Here is a 22655-nt window from a genome sequence, read left to right on the forward strand (position 1 = left end):
GCCTTTAGTTTGGGGGTGGAACAGTACTTTCAGGGAGTCATGCCACATGGGACACATTGCCACCAATTGGTAAGATAAAGGTCACTTAACATGTTTAAATTGAAATAACTTTATACCAAAAAATATGTGCATGCACATGAGTGTGCAAGGAAGCATGTTTGATTACTATAATACAAAATACTTATTTTGTTTTGGTTTACAATCTACTGATACAGGACATGGATATGAAGATATTTTAAGGATGGAAGCAGCAGGAATCTGAGGTTAGGGCCATTCCCACAGACAGTGAGGACAGTGAACTTGATGACAGTGACAGTGAGGAAGTGGACCAGGAGGAATGGATCCCTGAATCAGATTTGAAGGACGCTTGGTAGCTCAGGGGTCAGTTAGGGGTCAGTTGGTAAAGTAATTCTGTGTGTGTGTGTGTGTGTGTGTGTGTGTGTGTGTGTGTGTGTGTGTGTGTGTGTGTGTGTGCGCACGCGCGTGCAAGTGTTCCTGTTGCATTTATTTATTTCTAAGATGTGCTTTGTTTTTCTTCTGTTCAGGAGAAAACCAGCCTCAAGACAGTGAGTCTGAGACAGAAGAAGAGCAAGGAGATGAAAATGAAGAGCTGGCTGAAGTGTCTCACCTCCCAAGATGGAGAAAACTCCACAGCACCAACACTGATGCCTACCCAGAATGGCAGGGCCAGCTTCCAACAGCTGATGACATCATGTTCCCCCCTCCAATACTTCTTGGAGATTCTTGAAGTTATTGTAGAGGAATCCAATTTGTATGTAATTCAGTGTTACCCCAACAAGCCCCTCAACCTAACCACCAACAAATTAGAGCAGTTCCTGGGCACTCTGGTCTACATGTCCCTCTTTGGTCTACCAGCAACCTGGATGTTTTGGAACAAAGCCACCCGAGTGTCCCAAGTAGCAGACACAATGACCCTCAACAGATGGGAAGCCATCAAGAAATCCCTCCACTTACAATGAGAGACAGGAGGAAGAGGGTCAAATTTTATGATTGATGTATGATCAGGGACCCCAAAGCTCCCCCAAAATAGGGTGTAATATTTTTTCCCCCCAAAATTAAAAAGTCATGCAGTAGAGGGTTATGGTGCATGTCGAACAGAGTGTTGTACACATTCCATTCAGAACATTGAGGAATGTTGACATTAATGTTTAACGTCCCCCCCCCCCCCCGAGTGGAGTTAAAGAGCCGCATGGCGTGGGGGAGGAATGACTTCCTCAGTCTGTCGGTGGAGCAAGACAGTGACAGCAGCCTGTCTCTGAAGCTGCTCCTCTGCCTGGAGATGAGGCTGTGCAGTGGATTCAGTGGATTGTCCATGACTGACAGAAGCCTGCTCAACGCCTGTCACTCTGCCACAGATCTCAGGCTGTCCAGCTCTGTGCCAACGACAGAGCCCGCCTTCCTCACCAGTTTGTCCAGACGTGTAGCGTCCCTCTTTTTGATGCTGCCTCCCCAGCACACTGCTGCGTAGAAGAGGGCACTTGCCACCACAGTCTGGTAGAACATCTGCAGTATCATTTTGCAGATGTTGAAGGACGCCAGCCTTCTGAGGAAGTACAGTCGGCTCTGTCCTCTCCTGCACAGAGCATCTGTGTTGGCAGTCTAGTCCATTTTATCATCCAGCGGCACTCCCAGGTATTTATAGGTCCATGCAAAATCCACACACAGTCCCCTTTGATGGTCACAGGCTCTGTATGAGGCCAGGTGGTTGTGAACTTTTGCACGTGGCAGGACTTTGAGTTGTATTAGAAGTCCGATGTGTACAGGGTGAACAGGACTGGAGAGAGCACGGTCCCCTGCGGTGCTCCTGTGCTGCAAAATCACGGTGTCAGACCTGGAGTCCCCCAGTCTCACATACTGAGGTCTGCCTGTCAGATAGTCTGTAAACCAGTCCACCAGGTGTGAGCCTACTCCCATCTCTGTCAGTTTATCTCTGAGGAGCAGGGGCTGGATGTTGTTGAAGGTGCTGGAGAAGTCCAAAAATGTAATCCTCACCGCACAGCTGCCCCAGTCCAGGTGAGAGAGGGATCAGTGTAGCAAGTAAACAATGGCATCCTCCACTCCCACCTTCTCCTGGTAAGCAAACTGCAGAGGGTCGAGGGCATGGCACACCTGTGACCTCAGGTGGTGTAGCAGCGGCCTCTCCATGGTCTTCATCACGTGTGATGTCAGGGCGACAGGCCTGAAGTCATTCAACTCCTCAGGTTTTGGTCTCTTTGGGACTGGGATGATGCAGGATGTTTTCCACAGCTGAGGGACCCTCTAGGCTCAGGTTGAAGATGTGCTGTAGGGGGTCTTCAGATCAGGGCCACATTTAGCCTGTCAGGTCTGGGGCTGGAGTAAAAACACACACTATTGTTTTATTCCGCTTTGAGTGTGTGTGTGTGTGTGTGTGTGTGTGTGTGTGTGTGTGTGTGTGTGTGTGTGTGTGTGTGTGTGTGTGTGTGTGAGCACATTTGCTGCCACCATGCTAAATAGTTAGAACATGGTAGAGAATGATAAAAGTCAAAAGCCAAATTCCTGAACTTTATCTAAGGTTTTATTATTTTTTAATACTTTTTATGAATTATGAGCATTTTTAATTACAATCTACAAAAGGTTCACACAGTTGTCTCCTCAGGATAGTTTCCTTGGTAAAATAAAAAGGACAGACTATGTCCTCACTGTTGTATATTTCCAACAAGTTACTGCTCTTTAAAAATTCTTTTCATCACTTGCTACAGAACATTGTTAAAACCTCAAAGCAGGAGACATGGTTCCTGTCATTTGGTGCCACCAGTCAACAGGCGTTAATGATGGGGTGCCCCTATGGCTCATTTGCTGCGTGCTGTCCCCTCTCTCTGCCCTCCTTCCTGTCATGTCTTCAGCTGTCTCTGTCACAATAAAGGCAAAAAGCCCAAAAAATAATCTTGGACAGGCGTTATTCACTATTACCATGAAAACATGATGCTTAGTTCAGAGTTAGCCTGGGGGAAGAGTACCAAACTGTTCAAAATGAGTCTGTACAGTACATCAGTACAGATCACTTGAAACTATCTTTGAGAAACTGAGCCCCGCTCTTTCTGCCAGCACACACCATTGTCCCACACTGCATTTGAAGAAGCCCAAGAGTCAGCCATGCTCGTAGTGTATTAGTGTTATATTTATTGTAAAGAAAAACAAATGAAGGTATTGATAAAAGTTAAGGCTGACAGTATTTTTTTTTTTCTTGTTACTGATATATTTTCAGGCCTCATTTCTTTGCTTTACAGCTCTCGGTTAGTTGTGTCAGAAATAGTTAATGCTGAACTGCACCTGAGCTGTTAGGTGTATCTGTTGATCTCAGGTCTGTCAATGGCCACTTAAGGGTTGATGCTTATGTTCCTGTCCATGAAATAATGAGATTCCCAGGTCTGTCATGCATCACTGTCTGGATCGATAGAACTCATCACATAATACATGAATTATCAAGCTTCAAGGAAAACTGCAGCGTATCAAACTTGGGTTTGTTGTCATGTTATTGTAAAACTGTACTTAGTTTTCTGGATAAATGTTAAATATCTTAAACTAGCTTGGTTGCTAACCAGACAGTAAGTTAGCTGTTCAAGTGATGTAAAAGGACTCCTATCTGCAAACCAAGTCTCTTTAGTGGAGGGGTTATACTCTGGCAGAGGGGGGTTGTATAAAACTAGACGAAACAACACAGCTAATTTAAAGTTTGTACTAGTTTGGACTCTGGCGCTCCATCAGCTCTGTCAGTGCAGTTTGCTGTTTACACACACAGTTTTTGTGTCATGCTTACCAAGGTTGGACACTTAGAAGTTAAACACTATTTAACAGTGAGTTCACATTAATTCACATTTAAGACACATACTAATTCTCATCATTTTGTACTGTCACTGACAGCTGTAGTGCTGCAGGTATTGGGTGATAATTCAAAGTGCTAGACAAATTTTAATGTTGGCCTGATGATGAAGAGTAGGGGATCATCAGTTTTTCCAATTAATCATGAGGGCAACATGAATGTTTGAACTACATTCATCATAAGTCATCCAAATAGTTATTGAGCTATTTCAGTCTGAAAGATGAACTGAAATTGCTGCAAGCATGACAAAAAGCACACACAAAAACACACACATATCAACACATAACATTTTTTACTGTAATGTGCTCCACTGAACATCAGTAGAAAATTACAGAGAAAACAAAATATCTTCACCACTTACTTTTCATTTTCCAAGATCTTTCTTCTGCTGTCACCATTACCTACAACTGTGAGCAGCTCCTCTATTTTCTTTGTGCAATGCATTGATACTATCTACTGAACACATAAAAAAATGACTCTATTTAACAATTTCAAACAATTAATGCTAAGCTAACATTAGCATGTCAAATAACACATTAAAAAGATCTAGCATATTAGCACAACAACCTGATATCAAAAGTCAAACCTGTATGCACCAACACGGTCATAGGACCTCATGTTAGCATTATCCACAATGCTAACAGCGGCTAATGCAAAGCTAACATTAGCATGTCAAATAACACATTGAAAAGATCTCAAACACCATCAGAATGCATTTAAGAATCATTTTACCATAGGTTATCATGTTAGTATTAGCATGCTAACCATTAGCATATTAGCACAACAACCTGATATCAAAAGTCAAACCTGTATGCACCAACAAGTTCATAGGACCTCATGTTAGCATTAGCCACTGTTAGCATTGTGACTAATGCTAACAGGCCAACGTTACTCATTGCATGACTAACATTTCAAACTCACAAGTTCAGTAGAATCACAAGGCACAGACAAGATTACAGGTCCCCAGCACAATTACACACACACACACACACACACACACACACACACACACACACACACACACACACACAGACACAGGTGCACATGCACGCACACACGTGCTCTTAGCGCAGCAGACACACACGCATTCAGACGGAGAAAAAGAGCGATTTTCTGCCTCTGCACTGGTCTGACATTTGGGCTTATGCTGACAAAACGATAACGCTTATCACAAAAAAACACAGACTGTCATCACTGTAAGGACTTTCTGAACGATTTGGTGTGATTTCGGTGTTTCTACAGAAAATATTTTGCAGAGGTTGCGAGTTTAAAACAGGGGTCCATTCTGCTTTTCTCAGAAAATCTTTGTATTGGAGTCAATGAGGAGCAGAGACAGACATGACCACACATAGAGGCTGCTAATTCAAATTCTGTAAGTCTCTCTGATTTTGTTGAGCACATTGTGAGGGACAGAACAAATTTGTCTACAAATTTAAATGGACTCTCTAGGTGAAAGTATGCCAGAGCAGTGGGCAGTAGGAAAAGTCCAGTAATTTTTAGTTTTTTTGACCTCCTCCCATTCATTCTTCATGGGAAATTTTTCATTTTTTTCTTCGCCCCGAGCCCTGTTCACTGCAGCTTTGACCAGTGCTCAGTGTGATTGCCCCGTGGCCCTAATAAGCTTATTATCCAATTTCAGTGTACCTTATTTTTCCACTTGGACAATTATTGTCATTTTTAGTGGCACAGTGGAACAAGTGGTAACACTGTCACCTCACAGCTAGAAAGTCCTGGTTCGAATCCCGCTGTGGGCGCTGGTGGCGTGTCCTCCACCATGCCTTCGGTGCCTGCTGCTCGAGGAAAAAAGGGCCTTTCTGTGTGGAGTTTGCATGTTCTCCCCGTGCTCACCTGGGGTATCCTCCATAAAATTACCCCCACTAAAAACATGCAAGAAGATCACCACCTGACCAATGGTGACAGCAAAGGAACTGGTCCCCGGGCACCGGTTGACTGGCAGCCCACTGCTCCTGGTCTGCCGCGAAGGAAGGACTGACCAAGGATGGGTCAAATGCAGAGAAAGAATTTCATATATGCATGGCGTGTGCATCCCCCCCCCCCCCCAACTCTGCATGTTGTGTTCATTGTGACAATAGAGGATGTTTCTTCTTCTTATCTGCTGATTATTTTCTCTATTAACCAGTTTATCAACTGCCAAAATAGACGCAAATTATTTTTCTGTCATTGTGAAAACAATCAGTTAATCAGTTTGGGTTTTTGAAAAAACAAACAAACATGCAGACACACTTTATATGACTGACAAAACAGAAGGACCTTTATTATGTAAATGCACAAGACAAATGTCTCCCTGCTTCTTTTGTTACATGGCAGTAGCTTTTTTGCTATGTGCCAGATATCTACATTTATAGAAACTACAAATTCCTTAACAAGTACAGGGTGCTATCTTTTTTTTTTTTTTTTTTTTTTTTTTAAATCAAGTGATCAATGCCTAGATTGTGAACAATATTATCCAGGACAGCCTCAGTGCATTTAGAAATGCAGTTCACATGACATAATTGTCACATCACAGGCAGCAAATCATAAAAATAAAATTGTATAAAAATAAATATAAAGCAGAGACAAGGAACAAATAAGGAATGTCTGATGTACATACTACTATGTGCCATTGTGGTTGTTCACAATTTATCAACTTAACATGCAGATCCACTTGCTTTACTTGCCTTTGCTGCTTTAAAATTTGTAATCGCTTTCAGGAATGACAATGAAATGATGTAGTAGGACAGTGGGCCAGAAAGATACTATACTGCTGAAAAAGTAATAGCAGAAGACTAATGTGTATATTTTAGACATTAGCTTAAAAAAAATATTTTTGCAGTTTGTCTTTCAAAAATCCAGTCCTTTAATTCCCTTTTACATAACAAAAACTTGGTCAATTTAATACGAGACATAAATCATCATCATCAATCATACAGTCCTCTTAGCCCTGACACTAACACTGAACTGACTCAAAGAAAGCGACATTACATCATGTCATAAGTGCAAAATAATGCTTGTGTATTTACAAACTACTGAGGAGGTTAGAAAAGTTATTGTACTGTATGTCCAACATGGAATGTACCAACATGGTCACTAAGCAAACTCCTCCAAGAACTACTGAGGTTTACTTTAGTCACAGGCTGTGAAGGAATGTTGCCCTGCTGTTAATATATATACACTCCTGATCGAAATTTTAAGACCAGTTGAAAAATTGCAAGAATTTACATTTTGCACTGTTGGATCTTAAGAAGGTTCTAAGCAGAGCTTCAAAATGCAAAAAGAAGTGGGAGTGAGACAAAAAAAAATTTGAGTAAGTAATTTATTGCAAACAAGTATTAAACTGAAATAGGCTGTTCATCAGCTGATCAAAAGTTTAAGACCACAGCATTTAAAAGCCCAAATCTTTGCAAAAATGTGGATTCAGTGTCATTTTCTGTCAGGTATCCACACTGTCATGACCTCCTGATGGCAAAGGCAAAAATGCTTTCTCTCTTTGAATGCTGTCGGACTGTTGAGCTGCATAAGCAAGGCCTCTCTTGCTGCTGAGGTTGGACACAGTAAGACAGTCATTTTAAATTTCTCAAAAGAAAGTTATGGAATGGCCCTGAGCCGGAGGATCCAATTTGCTTTCCGTCAAGACACGGGACAACCCTCGGCCCAAATTAAGCTTGTCACTGGTGCCAACTGCAGTCCCATAACCATCAGACGGCATTTGCGAGAGAAGGGTTTTAAGATCAAAGGCCTGTCTCCTTCAACGGCACAAAATTGCCCGTTTGCACGAGAGCACCAAACATGGGACATTGAAAGGTGGAAGAAAGTTTTATTCTATGATGAGAAAAAATTTAACCTTGACGGTCCTGATGGCTTCCAACGTTACTGGCATGACAAGGAGATCCCATCTGAGATATTTTCTACACGGCACAGTGAAGGGGGCGCCATCATGATCTGGGGGGCTTTTTCCTTCAATGGAACAATGGAGCTTCAGGTTGTGCAGAGGCGTCAAACGGCAGCTGGCTATGTGGAGATGTTGCAGGGGGGCATCCCTCATGACTGAAGGCCATCGTCTGTGTGGTAATGACTGGGTTTTTCAACAGGACAAGGCTGCAGTTCACAGTGCCCGCCTGACAAAGGACTTCTTCCAGAGAAATAACATCACTCTTTTGGACCATCCTGCGTGTTCCCCTGATCTAAATCCAATTAAGAACATTTGGGGTTGGATGGCAAGGGAAGTTTACAAAAATGGACACCAGTTCCAGACAGTGGATGCTCTCCATGAAGCCATCTTCACCACTTGGAGCAACATTACCACTAGCCTCCTGGAAACACTAGCATCAAGCATGCCGAAACAAATTTTTGAGGTGATTAACAACAATGGCGCAGCTACTCATTACTGAGTCCTTTTTTGAAAATTTGATTTCTATTTTAGGGGGGTTTTGGGTTTTTTGAGATATGGTCTTAAACTTTTGATCAGCTGATAAAAAGCCTATTTCAGTTTAATACTTGTTTGCAATAAATTGCTAACTCAATTTTTTTTTTGTCTCACTCCCTTTTCTTCTTTTTGCATTTTGAAGCTCTACTTAGAACCTTCTTGAGATCCAACAGTGCAAAATGTAAATTCTTGCAATTTTTCAACTGGTCTTAAAATTTTGATCAGGAGTGTATTCCAATTACTTAAACAGTCAATGAAAATGGACAGAGAAAAGTGAAAAATAAAAGTGCTCCAGTGATAACAAAGATAAAGCATAATTAAGGTAATGACGATATGAAGGTTAGTAAGGAACCCTTTGCCAGTGGTATTTCACTTTGGTAGTTTGTTATATGCCAGACTTCAAAATGTGAGTAGCTGTCACTTTTTCAAACTACTAAGTTTAAACAAACTTAACCTAACATAATAACAACTGCAGCAGCAAAAACCTTTATAGATTTCAGGATTTTTCCATTCATAGTGAGGAAACTAAAATGACTCTTCACATTACTAATGATTCTTCTCATGATGGTTCATGAGACAGTGTTTGTTCAACAAAGCTTGCTAGTCTTCTCCATGTTGTGTTAGCAAAGAGTTTACTGACAGGTGAACAAGGCATGCCATGTCTAAGACTTGTTTACTGTCATTGTCAGTGGACTCACAAGCTGTGATTGTGGTTGCAAGGACCAGTTTACATTTTTCATGATGATCTTAGAAGGGTGATCCACATTTAAGAGTTACTGTTTTCTTACAATAATTTGTACAGCTACACCAAACTTGTTGCCGTTTTGTAGCTATTTTCCTGTTGCATGTTTTCACAGATGTAGGTACTGTAGCTAGGTAGCTATGTAGGACAATGACTTCTTAATTCTAAATCCCCCCTACAAAGCTCTGATTTGTCAATTGTGTCTCCAACCAGCAGAAACTGCAGTCAATGAGCTCATTATCAGACCTTTTACCTTCATCTGTGAGGATGACTAAGGACAACATTGAGGAGTGGAACTTACGTTAAATGAATAGGGTTCAGGTTGTGCAATCAATAAACTACAGTGTGCTCCTGCCCACAAAGCAATCTTACTCAGCTGATTTTAAAAAAGAAGCCTGTTCTATTATCAATTTCCCCGAATAAACCTGACAGTCATGTTCCTCACACTGAATGCACAAGTGAATTAATTACCAGCCATCTTTATGGATCATTTATGGGACATTTGTGACTTTTTAAACTTCTATATAGATCAGCATGTTAAAGTCAAATAATGTTCTATTACACATACACTATAGCTGTCCAGCCCAGTGGATCTGAGGCTGGAGGAAAGCTAACAATTCCTGAACACTTCACTTACTGAAGAACTGTGTTCCTATTGTACCTTAGGAAATGTGTGTATGGATGTGATTGCCCTTTATGTATTTGGAAATCCCAACATGCAAGTAGAAATGGACAGAAACAAAAGCTCAGGACCAGGCTGAACAGGGCCTGGGGGTTGGAAAGTCAGCAGGACGCCCAGAGTCGAATTAAATAGTGATGTAGTGCTGTCGCAGTTTGGCCGCAAGGAACTCGTGGGTTAAATTATGTCTTGTGATTATCCCAACAATCTGAAACACATGGCAGATAACAAACAAAAGTTTAGTCAGACACAACATAAGTCACTGCATGTTGGACTGAAATGCAACAACATTATCTAAACATTGACTTAAAAACTTTGTATCAGCCTTTAATAAAAGCTTATACTGGAGGAACTACAACCTTTTTGACAACTCTTTTCCATGACTACTTACTTCTCCGACAGCATTGACCACTGGTAAGTGTCGCAGTCCCATGGTCCTGAACAGGTTGAACACCTGAGAGATGCGGGTGTTGGGTGACACTGTATATGGACATGGGTTCATGTAGGGGGTGACATCCTGGGAACACAGGGAATGTCATGGTTTTTATCAACTCAAAATTTTTCTTTAAATATTGAGAAAACTTTCCACTCGGAAAAGTATTCCCCTAAGTAAGTGTTTGAATTGGTTGTACCACTATCATGCGGGGATTCAGAAGGGCGAGGTCCAAGTCATGGATGTCAGGGTAGCGTGGGTAATCTTCAGTCATCTCCACATAGGACAGCCTTGGCTGTGTGGCGCTCTGTGATGGATGGATGGTATGGATAGATTTTCAGTTAGATGTACATAAAAAAAAAAAATTGTCACATAAATGACTCTTTGTTTTTGTTTGCATGTGACAGACCGACTGGTTCTCAGCGTAGCAGACCCCTCTGATAAGCAGGTTGACCAGCTGGGAGCGCAGGATGAGACCGTGGAATGTTAGCGGTCTGAAACGTTCTTCCATGGTCCACTCCTCACTGGGAGACTGATCTGGGTACAGGTTGGGGTAAGGAGCATACCTGCATGTGGACAGCAACAATACAACAATTACCAGAGGACTGGTTCAGTGCCATAACACCGATACAAGGAAGATTTTCCAAGCAGTTCCTCATGTTTCAAAAAATAACAAAAGTATGGTCATATTCAGCTTGATATAGTATCAACTTATAATGTAATTTATTGTATTATTATACATATATTAGACTATTTGCACTTTAGCTTACTGATAGGTCTGCTCTCTGCTGGAGAACACTGAAATGTAATACACCTCTTCACTTTGTTTTGACTAAAAAATAAAATATACTCAGTGCATTTACTGAGTGAGTAAATGCAAACATACAACAGTGAAGCAAATAACAGCATGTACTGTGTTTCACTTAATTTCTATTATTGGTTTGTTTTAATTAAGGCATTTAAAATCTTGCGAGCCATATAAGCAGTTGTAAGTTTAGTTTTTGGTTGTAGATTTAGTTGTAAATTTAATTTGCTAATTATGAGTAACTTTGTTTGATTAACTTAAGTGTTTGCTTTATTTAGATTAGATTTTATTTTGATAATATTCTTATTTAGAAATATTCTTTCTTCTTGGATTATGGACTGATGCTCAGCATGGATTGTTTTATTCAACACCTTTTGTAACATCATTGACAATCAGCGGGACACAGATGAACAAAAGCACTCAGCCTTCTCTCAAGAAACTGCTATGTAATGCTACTGCTGTATTAGACAACAGCCAAATGAGTGGAGTTTGAAAGTCAGTATTTCATATCAAATCGGAAAGGTTTGAATGGCACTGAATTGCGGCACATCAACATTACGCACACTATACGAATAGCTGTCAGCGGCTTTCATTCATAAAATAACTCGAGCTCAGTGTGTGGTGTTGTGTGATGAATTGGATCTGATCAGCCAATAATTAGATATTTTTTGCTATTTTTGTCTGCACGTTTGTCCATTGTGGATTTTGATTGCTGCTCAACAAGCAGTTTTGGAGGAATCAATAAAATGTCTGACGATACGGTGAAAGAGGCTGAAATGTTGCCATCCATCCATTATCTATACCGCCTATCCCTTTCGGGGTTGCGGGGGGCTGGAGCCTATCCCAGCTACAATGGGCGAGAGGCAGGGGTACACCCTGAACCGATTGCAGGGCCACATGAAAGGACAAACAAACATTCACACTCACACTCACACCTACGGACAATTTAGAGTCATCAGTTAACCTAATGAGCATGTTTTTGGTCTGTGGGAGGAAGCCGGAGTACCCGGAGAGAACCAATGCATGCACGGGAAGAACATGCAAACTTCACACAGAAAGGCCCCGTCTGACCCGGGGATCGAACCGGCAACCTTCTTGCTGTGAGGCACGCGCACTACCTGCTGCGCCACCGTGCAGCCCTGAAATGTTGCCAACTAAAAGAAATTTTAAACTCACTTCTAAAGAATTGTGCTTCTATATAGAAATGAGCCAGGAAAAAAGGAGTGTAAAATGCAAACAAGCAAAAAAGCCTGTGGAAAAAAATCACTGCATTAATGGAATCAAATGAAAATGTCAATTTAGTGAACTTTGAGCTTGCAAAGCTTATCCAGTGTTGTCAAGACGCAAATGAACTTTGATAAACTTACCTTTGGCACAAGATGAAATTAAAAGACAATGAATATTTGGAGGCAAAGATGATAAAGTTGAATGATTTCACTGAAACGGTAAAACACTGGCTTTCCAAACTGGGTCATCCATATGTGTATTCAAATACTGAATCTCCTGATGATCAAGGTGTCGCTGATGTAATAAATCCTGACGATAGTGCTTCCAATGTGTCAAGTGCAAAGGCAAACTACCCTCCCATTTACCACGGACCTCCTCGACTGCATCTGTGTGCATGAAAGCCCAGGCCGAAAAGGCAGCGCTGATGCAGCGTGTTGCTGCGCTAAAAAAAGAAACATTCAATTGAAGCTAAAGAGGAAAAGCTAAGGAAAGAAAAGGAACAACTGGAACTTGAAACTGAACTGGCTGCAACACATGCAAAGCTTAATGTTCTGGAGGTTAATTCATCTGTTTGGCTCAAACGATCAGACAGCATGAACTCTTATTTTGAAAGGAACACTTCTCAAAGAGCAAATGTATGTAATGTCCTGAGGCTGACATGTTTGTACCAGTAACTCTGGATGAAAAGGTGACTGATGTGCCTCTGATACTTCAACCACAAGTTGTTAGGCCTAAACAAAGCCGAAAACACAAAGGGATTAGATGTTTATGAGTGTTGGTGAAGGTGAACCAGTTCAATTTGCATCAGCTGCTGATCAAAATCAAGGAGGACTGGTAAACCCTCAATATCATGCGCTCATAAATGGCTCTCAGGAAGAAATTGTAAACATTATGCAGAGAGAAAATGACATTGCTGCTCTGCTGGTTGAACAAAATCTAAGCTCTGTCCTTCCATCAAGAAGTATCCCTGTGTTTGATGGAGACCCTCTTCACTACTCTCTTTCATACTTCCTACGGGAAGGCGGGCCCACGTCGCTCCTTCGGGCTGTGCCCGGCCGGGTCCCGTGGGCAAAGACCCGGCCACCAGGCGCTCGCCAGCGAGCCCCAACCCCAGGCCTGGCTCCAGGGTGGGGCCCCGGTGACGCCAATCCAGGCGACGTACGCTTCCTTGATTTTATCTCTTTCATAAGGGGCTTTTGTACTGCTCTTAGTCTGACCCGTCACCTAGAACCTGTTTGCCTTGGGAGACCCTACCAGGGGCATTAAGCCCCAGACAACATAGCCTCTAGGATCATTCGGGTGCTCAAACTCCTCCACCACGATAAGGTGTCGGTTCAAGGAGTAGTAGTTCAAGCCAGGACCTTCAGCATGCACTGGAGCGGTTCGCAGCCGAGTGTGAAGCAGCTGGGATGAGAGTCAGCACCTCCAAGTCAGAGGCCATGGTTCTCGACTGGAAAAAGGTGGCTTGCTCCCTTCAGGTTGGGGGAGAGTTCCTGTCTCAAGTGGAGGAGTTTAAGTATCTTGGGATCCTGTTCACGAGTGAAGGAAGGATGGAGCGTGAGATTGACAGGCGGATCGGTGCAGCGGCTGCAGTAATGCGATCGCTGTACCAGTCTGTCGTGGTGAAGAAGGAGCTGAGCCGAAAGGTGAAGCTCTCAATTTACCGGTCAATCTACATTCCTAGCCTCACCTCTGGTCATGAACTTTGGGTCATGACCGAAAGAACGAGGTCCCGGATACAAGCGGCTGAAATGAGTTTCCTCCGCAGGGTGGCGGAGCGCTCCCTTAGAGATAGGGTGAGGAGCTCTGTCACCTGGGAGGAGCTCAGAGTAGAGTGCCCGAAAGTAGGCCACATGAGCAAAGACTGTAGGAGTCGTTTGGAGTGCAACATTTGTAACCAAAGGCACCCAGGAATCCTTCATATCGAGCGGCAGGATAAAGGCACATCCTCCACACAATCACAACAGTCTGTGAGCCCTCCAAATGTTTCTACTGTAACATCACAGACCTGTGGCCATATTGGGGCCAGTGTTGAAGATGATTCTATCTTTTCTGTTGTTGCAGTTAAGGTTAAGAGCCACAAAAGTAACAAAACTGTACAGACATATGCTTTTCTGGACCCAGGAAGCTCAGGAACATTTTGAGAGCCTGGCAAGAAAGTTAAATGTGAGTGGCAAAAAGACAAGTTTTTTGATGAGAACAATGGGGCAAAAGAAAATTGTAAATGCTTATATTCTATCAGGTCTTGAGGTGTCTGGTGTGGACATGAACGATTTCATCCAGTTACCTGATGTTTTAACATTAGAGATCCATGCCTGTCTCCTCACTCAATGTCCCTTGACAAGAGGATTTTGTTCAGTGGTCTTATCTGAAGGATGTAAAGGTCCATGATATTGATGCAGATGTAGACCTCCTGATTGGAACTGATGCCCCCAAAGTAATGGAGCCAAGATGAAGGGCCCTATGCAGTATGAACCAGGGTCGGGTGGGTCATAAATGGTTCACTTCATGGCACAAGCAGCAGGAGTAAGAGTGGCTGCCCTGCTGTAACAGTCAACCGAATCTCTGTTGAGCATCTTCAAGAAATGTTGGTTCAACAATATAACCACGATTTTAATGAGAGATCAGCTGAGGAGCAGACTGAAATGTCCAGAGAAGATGTCAAGTTCATGAATGTTGTAAGCAGCACAGCAAAAATGACTGAAGGTCATTATTGTATTGACTTACCTTTCCGACAGGATTGTGTCCTGCCAAACAATCGCTGTGTTGCAGAACAGTGGTTCCAAAGCCTGAAAAGAAAATTTGACAGGAACAACACATTTAAGGAGGAATACATTGCATTCTTAAATGATATGATTGCTCAAGGACATGCTGAAGTGGTGCCTCCTGACCAACTAAAACAAAGTGGTGGAAAGGTGTGGTATATTCCTCAGTTCATCAGAGTCACATCAGAGTTTATCATCCCACAAAAGGCAAGCTGAGAGTTGTTTTTGACTGAACTGCTGACTCTTGCAGGGACCTGATCTGACCAACACTCTCATTTGATTTAGGCAAGAACCTGTAGCACTAAAGGCAGACATCAAAGCCGTGTTTCACCAAGTACATGTCCCAGATAAACACATCAACTTTCTTCGCTTCCTATGGTGGCCAGGTGGTGATACTGGACAGGCTCCACAAGAACATTGCATGAGAGTTAATCTGTTTGGTGCTGTATCCTCTCCAAGTTGTGCAAATTATACTCTAAGAACAGCAGAAGACAATGCACAGCACTTCCCATTTGAAGTGATCAATACAGTGAAACATAACTTTATGTGGATGATTGCCTGAAAGCCATGGCTTCAGAAGAAGAAGCTGTACACATGATCAACAATTTGACTGCTCTCTGTGAGAGAGGAGGATTTACCCTTTCAGAATGGATCAGCAACAACTGTACTGTGCTGCTGTCAGTCACAGAGGAAAGAAGAGCAAATAAAATGATGGAGCTGGATTTGGATGCAGATCAATTTCCAACAGAGCGAGCACTTGGGCTACAGTGGTGTATTGGAACTGACATGTTTCAGTTCAGGACTTCAGTTCAAGAACAACCAGACCAGGAGAGGCATTCTTTCAGTGGCCCCATTCAGTATGCCAGCCAAATCGTTGCTGCAAGAGCTCTGTAGGATAAACCTGAAGTGGGATGAAGTTATTCCCCATGCCTTCTCCAAACAATCGTCTGAATGACTCCAGGATCTTCAAAAAAATGGATGAGTTCAAAGTGGAACGCTATATTAAACCCAGAGACTTTGGAGCACCTGTTTCAGCACAGCTTCACCACTTGTCTGATGCCAATCAAGTTGGACATGGAACTGTGTCTTACTTGAGACTGGAAAATGATCACAAGATGCATGTAGCATTTCTCTTGGGAGAGGCTAGAGTTGCTCCTCTCAAGCAGACTATAATCCCAAGATTGGAACTCACAGCGGCAGTTCTTGCTGTTCGAGTGGATAAAATGCTGCGGAAGGAGTTGCAACTTATGTTGGAGAAATCAGTTTTCTGGACAAACAGTATAACAGTTCTTAAATACATTGCAAATGAAACCAGATGATTCCACAGTTTTGTGGCAAACAAAACTTCTGTCATCAGAGAAGCTTCAGATATTGATCAGTGGAGATGTGGGTTCAAAAGAGAATCCAGCAGATGAAGCATCAAGAGGATTTGCTGACAGGCAGGAGATGGTTAAATGGACCTGAGTTTCTCTCCAAACCAGAGGAGGAATGGCCTATCTGAAAGGGGACTGTGATGTGATTTCTTTTGATGACCAGTAGGTCAAAAGGGACTTCACAGTGAATGCTGTTGTCAAGGATGTGGAACAGGCCAGCAGCCAGCCAGCCAGCCTGACCAATGGTGACGAAAGAGGATGGGTCCCCGGGCGCGGGCACCGGCGTTGGTGGCGGCTGGCGGCCCACTGCTCCTGGTCTGCCGCGGAGGAACGACGGACCAAGATGGGTCAAAAGCGGAGAAAAGAATTTCACAATGCATGGCATGTGTGCAGTCTCCTCCCTGTAACATGTGTGCAGTGATCAATAAAAGTAAATCTTAATCTTAATCTAAATCTTAATTAAGTTAAGAACATCTGTGGCTTGGTTTTTAAAAATCAAAGCAGTTCTGATGACATTGGTGCAGAAGAGGAAAGAGTTTGGTTGAATAAAGCAGTATTGCCAGCAGAATCTAAACATCCGGTAATTCTTTTTAAAGACATGCATGTATCCACACTCATTTTGCGCCATATTCATAATCAACTGGGGCATGCAGGGAGGAATCATATGCTGTCCAGGTTACAGCAAAAATACTGGATTACTAATGCAAACTCTGCTGCCAGGAAGGTAATATCTGACTGTATTGTGTGTGGGAATTAATTATTTTGTTCCCATCGATGTTAAAAGAGGCAGAAGCCTTCTTAAAAGATATGGAGTGCTGTTTACATGTCTGACTAGTCGTGCTGTGCATCTGGAAGTGGCTTATACACTGGATACAGATTCCTGTATAAATGCAATTCGGAGTTTCATCTGTAGACGAGGTCCAGTCTCAGCTATCAGATCTGATAATGGCACAAATATTGTTGAAGTCAATCGAGAGCTGAAGGAATGTCTGGCTGCTCTGAACCATAGCAAAATTCAAAGGGCTTTTGTTCAAGATGGCATAAAATGGAGCTTCAACAGACCAGCGGCTTCTCATCAAGGTGGTGTCCGGGAACGGCTGATTTGATTGGTGAAGAGTGTTCTCACCTCACCACTGAAACAACAACCTCTGGATGAGGTGTGAGGTTGAGGCAAACGAGGTTGAACGACAGACCCATCACAAAAGTTTCAGATGATCCAGATGACTTAGAAGCTCTCACACCAAATCATATTTTAATGTTGAAAGGAAAATAGGAATCATGCCACCAGGACTGTTTGACCGAAATGATCTGTAAATAAGGAAAAGGTGAAAGCAAGCACAATATATTGCTGAGCTGTTTTGGAAAAGATGGACTTCTGAGTATCTACCCATGATGCAGGAGAGACAAAAATGGACAAGGCCAAGGAAAAGCCTCATTCCTGGAGACATTGTTCTTGTCGCAGATGCCTCATCTCCAAGACGATCTTGGATCATGGGGAAAGTTTTGGACATCAGACCAGATGCAGAGGGTCTGGTACACACTGTGCATCTTCAAACAAGGACCAGTATTCTGGAGAGATCTGTGACAAAGCTCTGTCTACTACTGGAAGCAGCGGTCTAACATCATGACTCTTTCTCTCTCTGCCTCTATTTTTTTTCTTTCTTTTTCTCCAGTTAACCTGTGTTTTATTTTGCAGATTCATCAGGAAGATATAGAAGTCATAGTTGTAGTTCCAGTAGTAGCTCCTTTTTGTAGATAAGTGTAATTGTGTTTTTGAAGAGGCTCTGAAGGACTGCTTCGAGACAACCGTGTGGGATATATTCAGTGACTCTCATGAGGAGGACATCAACAGTTTGACAGACAGCATCATGGACTACATAAACTTTTGTGTGGAGATCACTGTACCCACCAGGACTGTACGGTGTCACTCCAACAACAAACCCTGGATTAATCCTGACATTAAGGCTCTTTTAAAGGAGAAGAAGAGGGCCTTCAAGTCAGGAAACAAAGAGGAGCTGAAAACTGTTCAGAGGGAGCTCAGAAGGAAAATCAGGGAGGGGAAGGACAGATACAGGAGGAGAATGGAGGAACAGCTGCAGGAGAACAACACCAGGGGAGTCTGGAGAGGCCTGAAAACCATTTCAGGCCACCAGAAGCCAAACTCTCAGGCAGCTGGGGATTCAAAGTGGGCAGATGAGCTGAACAGCTACTTCTGCAGGTTTGAGGAAACATCTGCCCCTCCCTCCCCCAGCTGTACCAGCACTGCAGCAGCCCTCCTTTGTTCTGCCAGCACTCTGCCCAAGTACCCCCCCGCTATTCAGCTCACCACCTCCAACGCCACCCCCCACTGTTCCTCCCAGCCCCCCATCCACTTCACAAGATACTCAGCCCCCATGCTCCAACTTGTCTCTCACACCTCTCCAGGTGAGAAATCAGCTGAGGAGGTTAAAGACCAAGAAGGCTGCAGGACCGGATGGCCTCAGTCCCAGACTCCTCAGATCCTGCTCTGATCAGCTGAGCGGGATCATTGGACATCTGTTCAACCTGAGTCTGAGACTGGGAAAGGTGCCGCGACTCTGGAAGACGTCCTGCGTGGTACCTGTGCCAAAGACCCCACATCCCAAGGACCCTAGCTGCTACAGGCCGGTGGCACTAACATCACACCTTATGAAGGCCCTGGAGCGGCTGGTCCTTACCCACCTGCGTCCCCTGATGAGCTCGTCCATGGACCTGCTGCAGTTCACGTACCAGCCTGGCATTGGAGTGGACGATGCCCTCATCTTCCTCCTCCATCGAGCCCTGTCTCACCTGGAGTTGCCGGGGAGCTCTGTTCGGGTCCTTCCTGGATCTCAGCAGTTCTTTCAACACCATCAGGCCAGCCATCCTGAGGAACAAGCTGGAGCTTTCAGGAGTGGACCAACACCTCAGATGCTGGATAGTGGACTACCTTTCAAACCGCCCACAGTATGTGAGGACACGGGAGTGTGTGTCAGGGACTGTCCTCTGCAGTGTGGGGGCCCCCCAGGGAACGGTGCTGGCAGCGTTCCTCTTCACCCTCTACACAGCTGACTTTTCCCACCTGTCACCCACCTGCCACCTGCAGAAGTTCTCTGATGACTCTGCCCCATCACCAGTGAACATCCAGGGAAGGGGCATTGAAATGGTGACATCTTATAAGTACCTGGGTGTTCATCTGAACAACAAACTAGACTGGACTCATAACACCACTGCACTTTATAAAAAAAGGACAGAGCAGACTCTATCTGCTCAGGAGGCTGAGGTCTTTTGGGGTGCGGGGGCCACTCCTGAAGACCTTCTATGACTCTGTTGTGGCCTCTGCCCTATTATACAGAGTAGTCTACTGGGGGAGCAGCATCACAGCAGCTGACAGGGAGAGGCTGGAGAAACTCATCAGAAAGGCCAGCTCTGTCCTGGGATGCCCTCTGGAACAGGTGGAGGAGGTGGGGGAGAGGAGGATGACAGCCAAGCTGTCCTCCATGACAGACAATGACTCCCTCCCCCTCCAACACACACTCACTGCACTTGAGGAGCTCCATCAGTGACAGGAAGCTACATCCAAAGTGTGTGAAGGAGCGGTATCGCAGGTCATTCCTTCCTGCAGCCGTCAGACTGTACAACAGAAACTGCTCCAAGTAATCAGTACAATAATATGTTTACAATCTGTGCAATAACCTGTGCAATAATGCAATAATGTGCAATAATCAGTGCATAACAATCTGTAAATACTATCTACAATTTCTTAGGATGACGTTATTCTTTTATCCCACTCTTGAATATATACTTGTTTTGAATTTGCATTGCACTTGTTCTAATACTTTATACACTTTATTGATGCTGCTGTATATTGGAATTTCCCCTCGTGGGACTAATAAAGGAATATTGAATTGAATTGAATTGAATTATGCACAATTAGGGGCCGGAGTGTAGGAGCTATTTGTAAGTTTAGTTTTTGGTTGTAGTTTTAGTTGTAAATTTAATTTGCTAATTATGAGTAACTTTGTTTGTTTGATTAACTTAAGTGTTTGCTTTATTTAGATTTAGATTCTTTGTTAGTTATTTGTTTAGGATATTTAGATCTGAATAGCTAATATTTTGGTTGATTTTTTGGGTAATTGGGTAACACTGGGCACCTGAGGTTATTTGTGTAGGTAGGCACCTTGAGTACCAGCATGCACCAGGGTGGGCCTATGGTTTTTTACCAGTGCAAAGGAGGCACCAGCAGCTATGATTTTCTTTGTTCTTTTATTTGTTTTATTATTTTGAAATAAATCATCACAAAATGCAAGAATCTGGCTTAGACATTTATCCTTTTTTTTTTTTTTTACCTGCATTAAACCAAATCCCCATGGTGCATCAGTGGCCTTTTGATTATGTTTGGTTTAAAGTTTAATTTGTTTTTTATGGACAAATGGCCACTACAAGCAGTACAATAATCTAAAGTCACTTTTAATTTCAGTATAATCGGTATTTCAGTAAACATTGATGTTTAGTTGTCAGTAACTTACACTCCACCCTATCTAAATGTTACTTACCTGAACAGGTAGAACACTGACAGTATACTGGTGTGCCTGTGTGTCTGTCCTACCTTCTCTCTAACATCTGCTGCAGCAGGTCCTCTCCCTCTTCTGCCGGCTCTACCACAGCGTTCTGCTCATCACAAACATTCCTCAGCTCACTTGATGGGTACGACTTCATGGACTGGCAGCGCCGTCTCTGTTCCCCCGCACGGGACATCACACTGGATTTCTACATGTGACAGTGAAGGTTCACACTGACTATTTGATTCAGAATGGAATAAAATCTTTATCACAATATATGCAACTTTGCATTGCAACATCAATATATACATTAGAATATAGTATATTTCCATGCTGGCTTAACGCAACTAGAGCTATTAAAACATAAATCTGGCTTAATTCTATATTTGAGGCCACATGGTCTACTGCTGCTGACACTACACAGAAACCTCTACTGACACCTTCTGGTTCTACATACTAATTATTATTGCAGCACTATAAACAGGAAAATTGTAGATTTCATGAAAAAGAGAAAAAAGAAAGATTCAAAGTCACACAAAAGAAGCACTTAGAAGACAAGGAGAAATGATTTGAACAAAAGATAATACTGAGATAAAATGTAGTATGTAGCCACAACATATACAAGCAGAATATTTCTTTTTATACTTTAACTGCACAGTCTACATTGCTGGCAGGGTGGCAGCATCGTTAGTGAGATGGTTCAAATCCACAGGGTCATTCCTATCTGCTGAAATATCCTCAACCCCCACCTCTCTCTGTCCAACTGCCTCTGGATACTAAACTAAAAATGTTAAATGGCACAGGATGTACCTTGAAGCGTATGTTATTGCTGATAAGGATGTTTCCCTTCATGAAGTCCTGTTCATTCTGCCGGTTTTCAGTGACCACAGGGAAGGCGTGATAGACAGTGGTGCGTAGGATGCTGACTAAAGACTGTACCCGGGTGTGGGGGTAGACATAGGTCAAGTTGGGCTCCATGATATCACTGGCTGTCAGCCTTGGAAAGATGAGAGAAAGAATACTCACAGATAACATAAACCCACAGGATAAGCACTGTTCTTAGAGTTCATTCCATATGAACCTTTAAAGAGGGAATGTTTGACCTGAAGCTGATGAAAGATGATATCCACTGTCAGACTTGGAGAGGGATCAGAACTTGAGTGACAAACCTGGCACTTATGCTTTCAGTAATTTGTTGGCAACTCTGGCAAGGCTCACACAGTTCGGATCATTAAGTAAGTAATTATTGTTCAGGATGTACACAATTTCAAATATAGATTCAAATATATAGACTGCAACACCTCAAATATACTGCCCAGAGCAGATGATGACTCTTTTCAAGCTAAATTTACTTTTCCCCACATGATGAAGATCTGGCAGTAACCAGCAGATCTGCCACACATCACTGTGGTTTGACAGTAACATCATCAGATGAAGCTGATACCTGCTGACTCTGTGGTGATAAAGGAAAAGACTTAAGTGTGGTTGACAGTTGCCAGTAAGAATTACTCATTTATCTTTATTCTGTCTCTCTAGTATTAATTTCATCATGAGACTAACATATAATGGGATCAACTGGTTGAACAATGTAGAATAAAACAATGGAGCAAAGTAATGGTAGTAGTAAATGACTTGATGTTTTAGAGAGGTTTATGCTGGGGTACATACCTTCACCAAAAAAAGCAACTAGAATATTACAGAGAGCAGGTTTGCGGGGCGTGCTACATACTTGACTTGTTCTGAGCAGGTGGGCGGTGGACCATGTGAGATGCAGTCATTTTTAGCAC

The 22655-nt window shown here is 42.9% G+C and overlaps 1 protein-coding gene across 2 annotated transcripts in view; it reads right to left on the reverse strand.

The window, feature by feature from the left end:
• Nucleotides 1-6112: 6112 nt before the first annotated feature.
• Nucleotides 6113-22655, reverse strand: part of clcn6 (chloride channel 6) — a 57526-nt gene continuing 40983 nt past the window's right edge. For both annotated transcript variants that reach the window (XM_070968071.1, XM_070968070.1), the window contains exons 18-23: nt 21679-21865; nt 20916-21076; nt 10549-10705; nt 10339-10446; nt 10098-10223; nt 6113-9914 (exon numbers count right to left, since the gene is read on the reverse strand). In XM_070968071.1, coding sequence (XP_070824172.1) covers nt 9834-9914; nt 10098-10223; nt 10339-10446; nt 10549-10705; nt 20916-21076; nt 21679-21865 — 820 coding nt within the window. In that variant the 3' untranslated portion in view covers nt 6113-9833. The remainder of the gene's footprint in view (nt 9915-10097; nt 10224-10338; nt 10447-10548; nt 10706-20915; nt 21077-21678; nt 21866-22655) is intronic.

This window comes from Chaetodon trifascialis, chromosome 8, assembly GCF_039877785.1.
Source record: "Chaetodon trifascialis isolate fChaTrf1 chromosome 8, fChaTrf1.hap1, whole genome shotgun sequence".
Classification (NCBI taxonomy): domain Eukaryota; kingdom Metazoa; phylum Chordata; class Actinopteri; order Chaetodontiformes; family Chaetodontidae; genus Chaetodon; species Chaetodon trifascialis.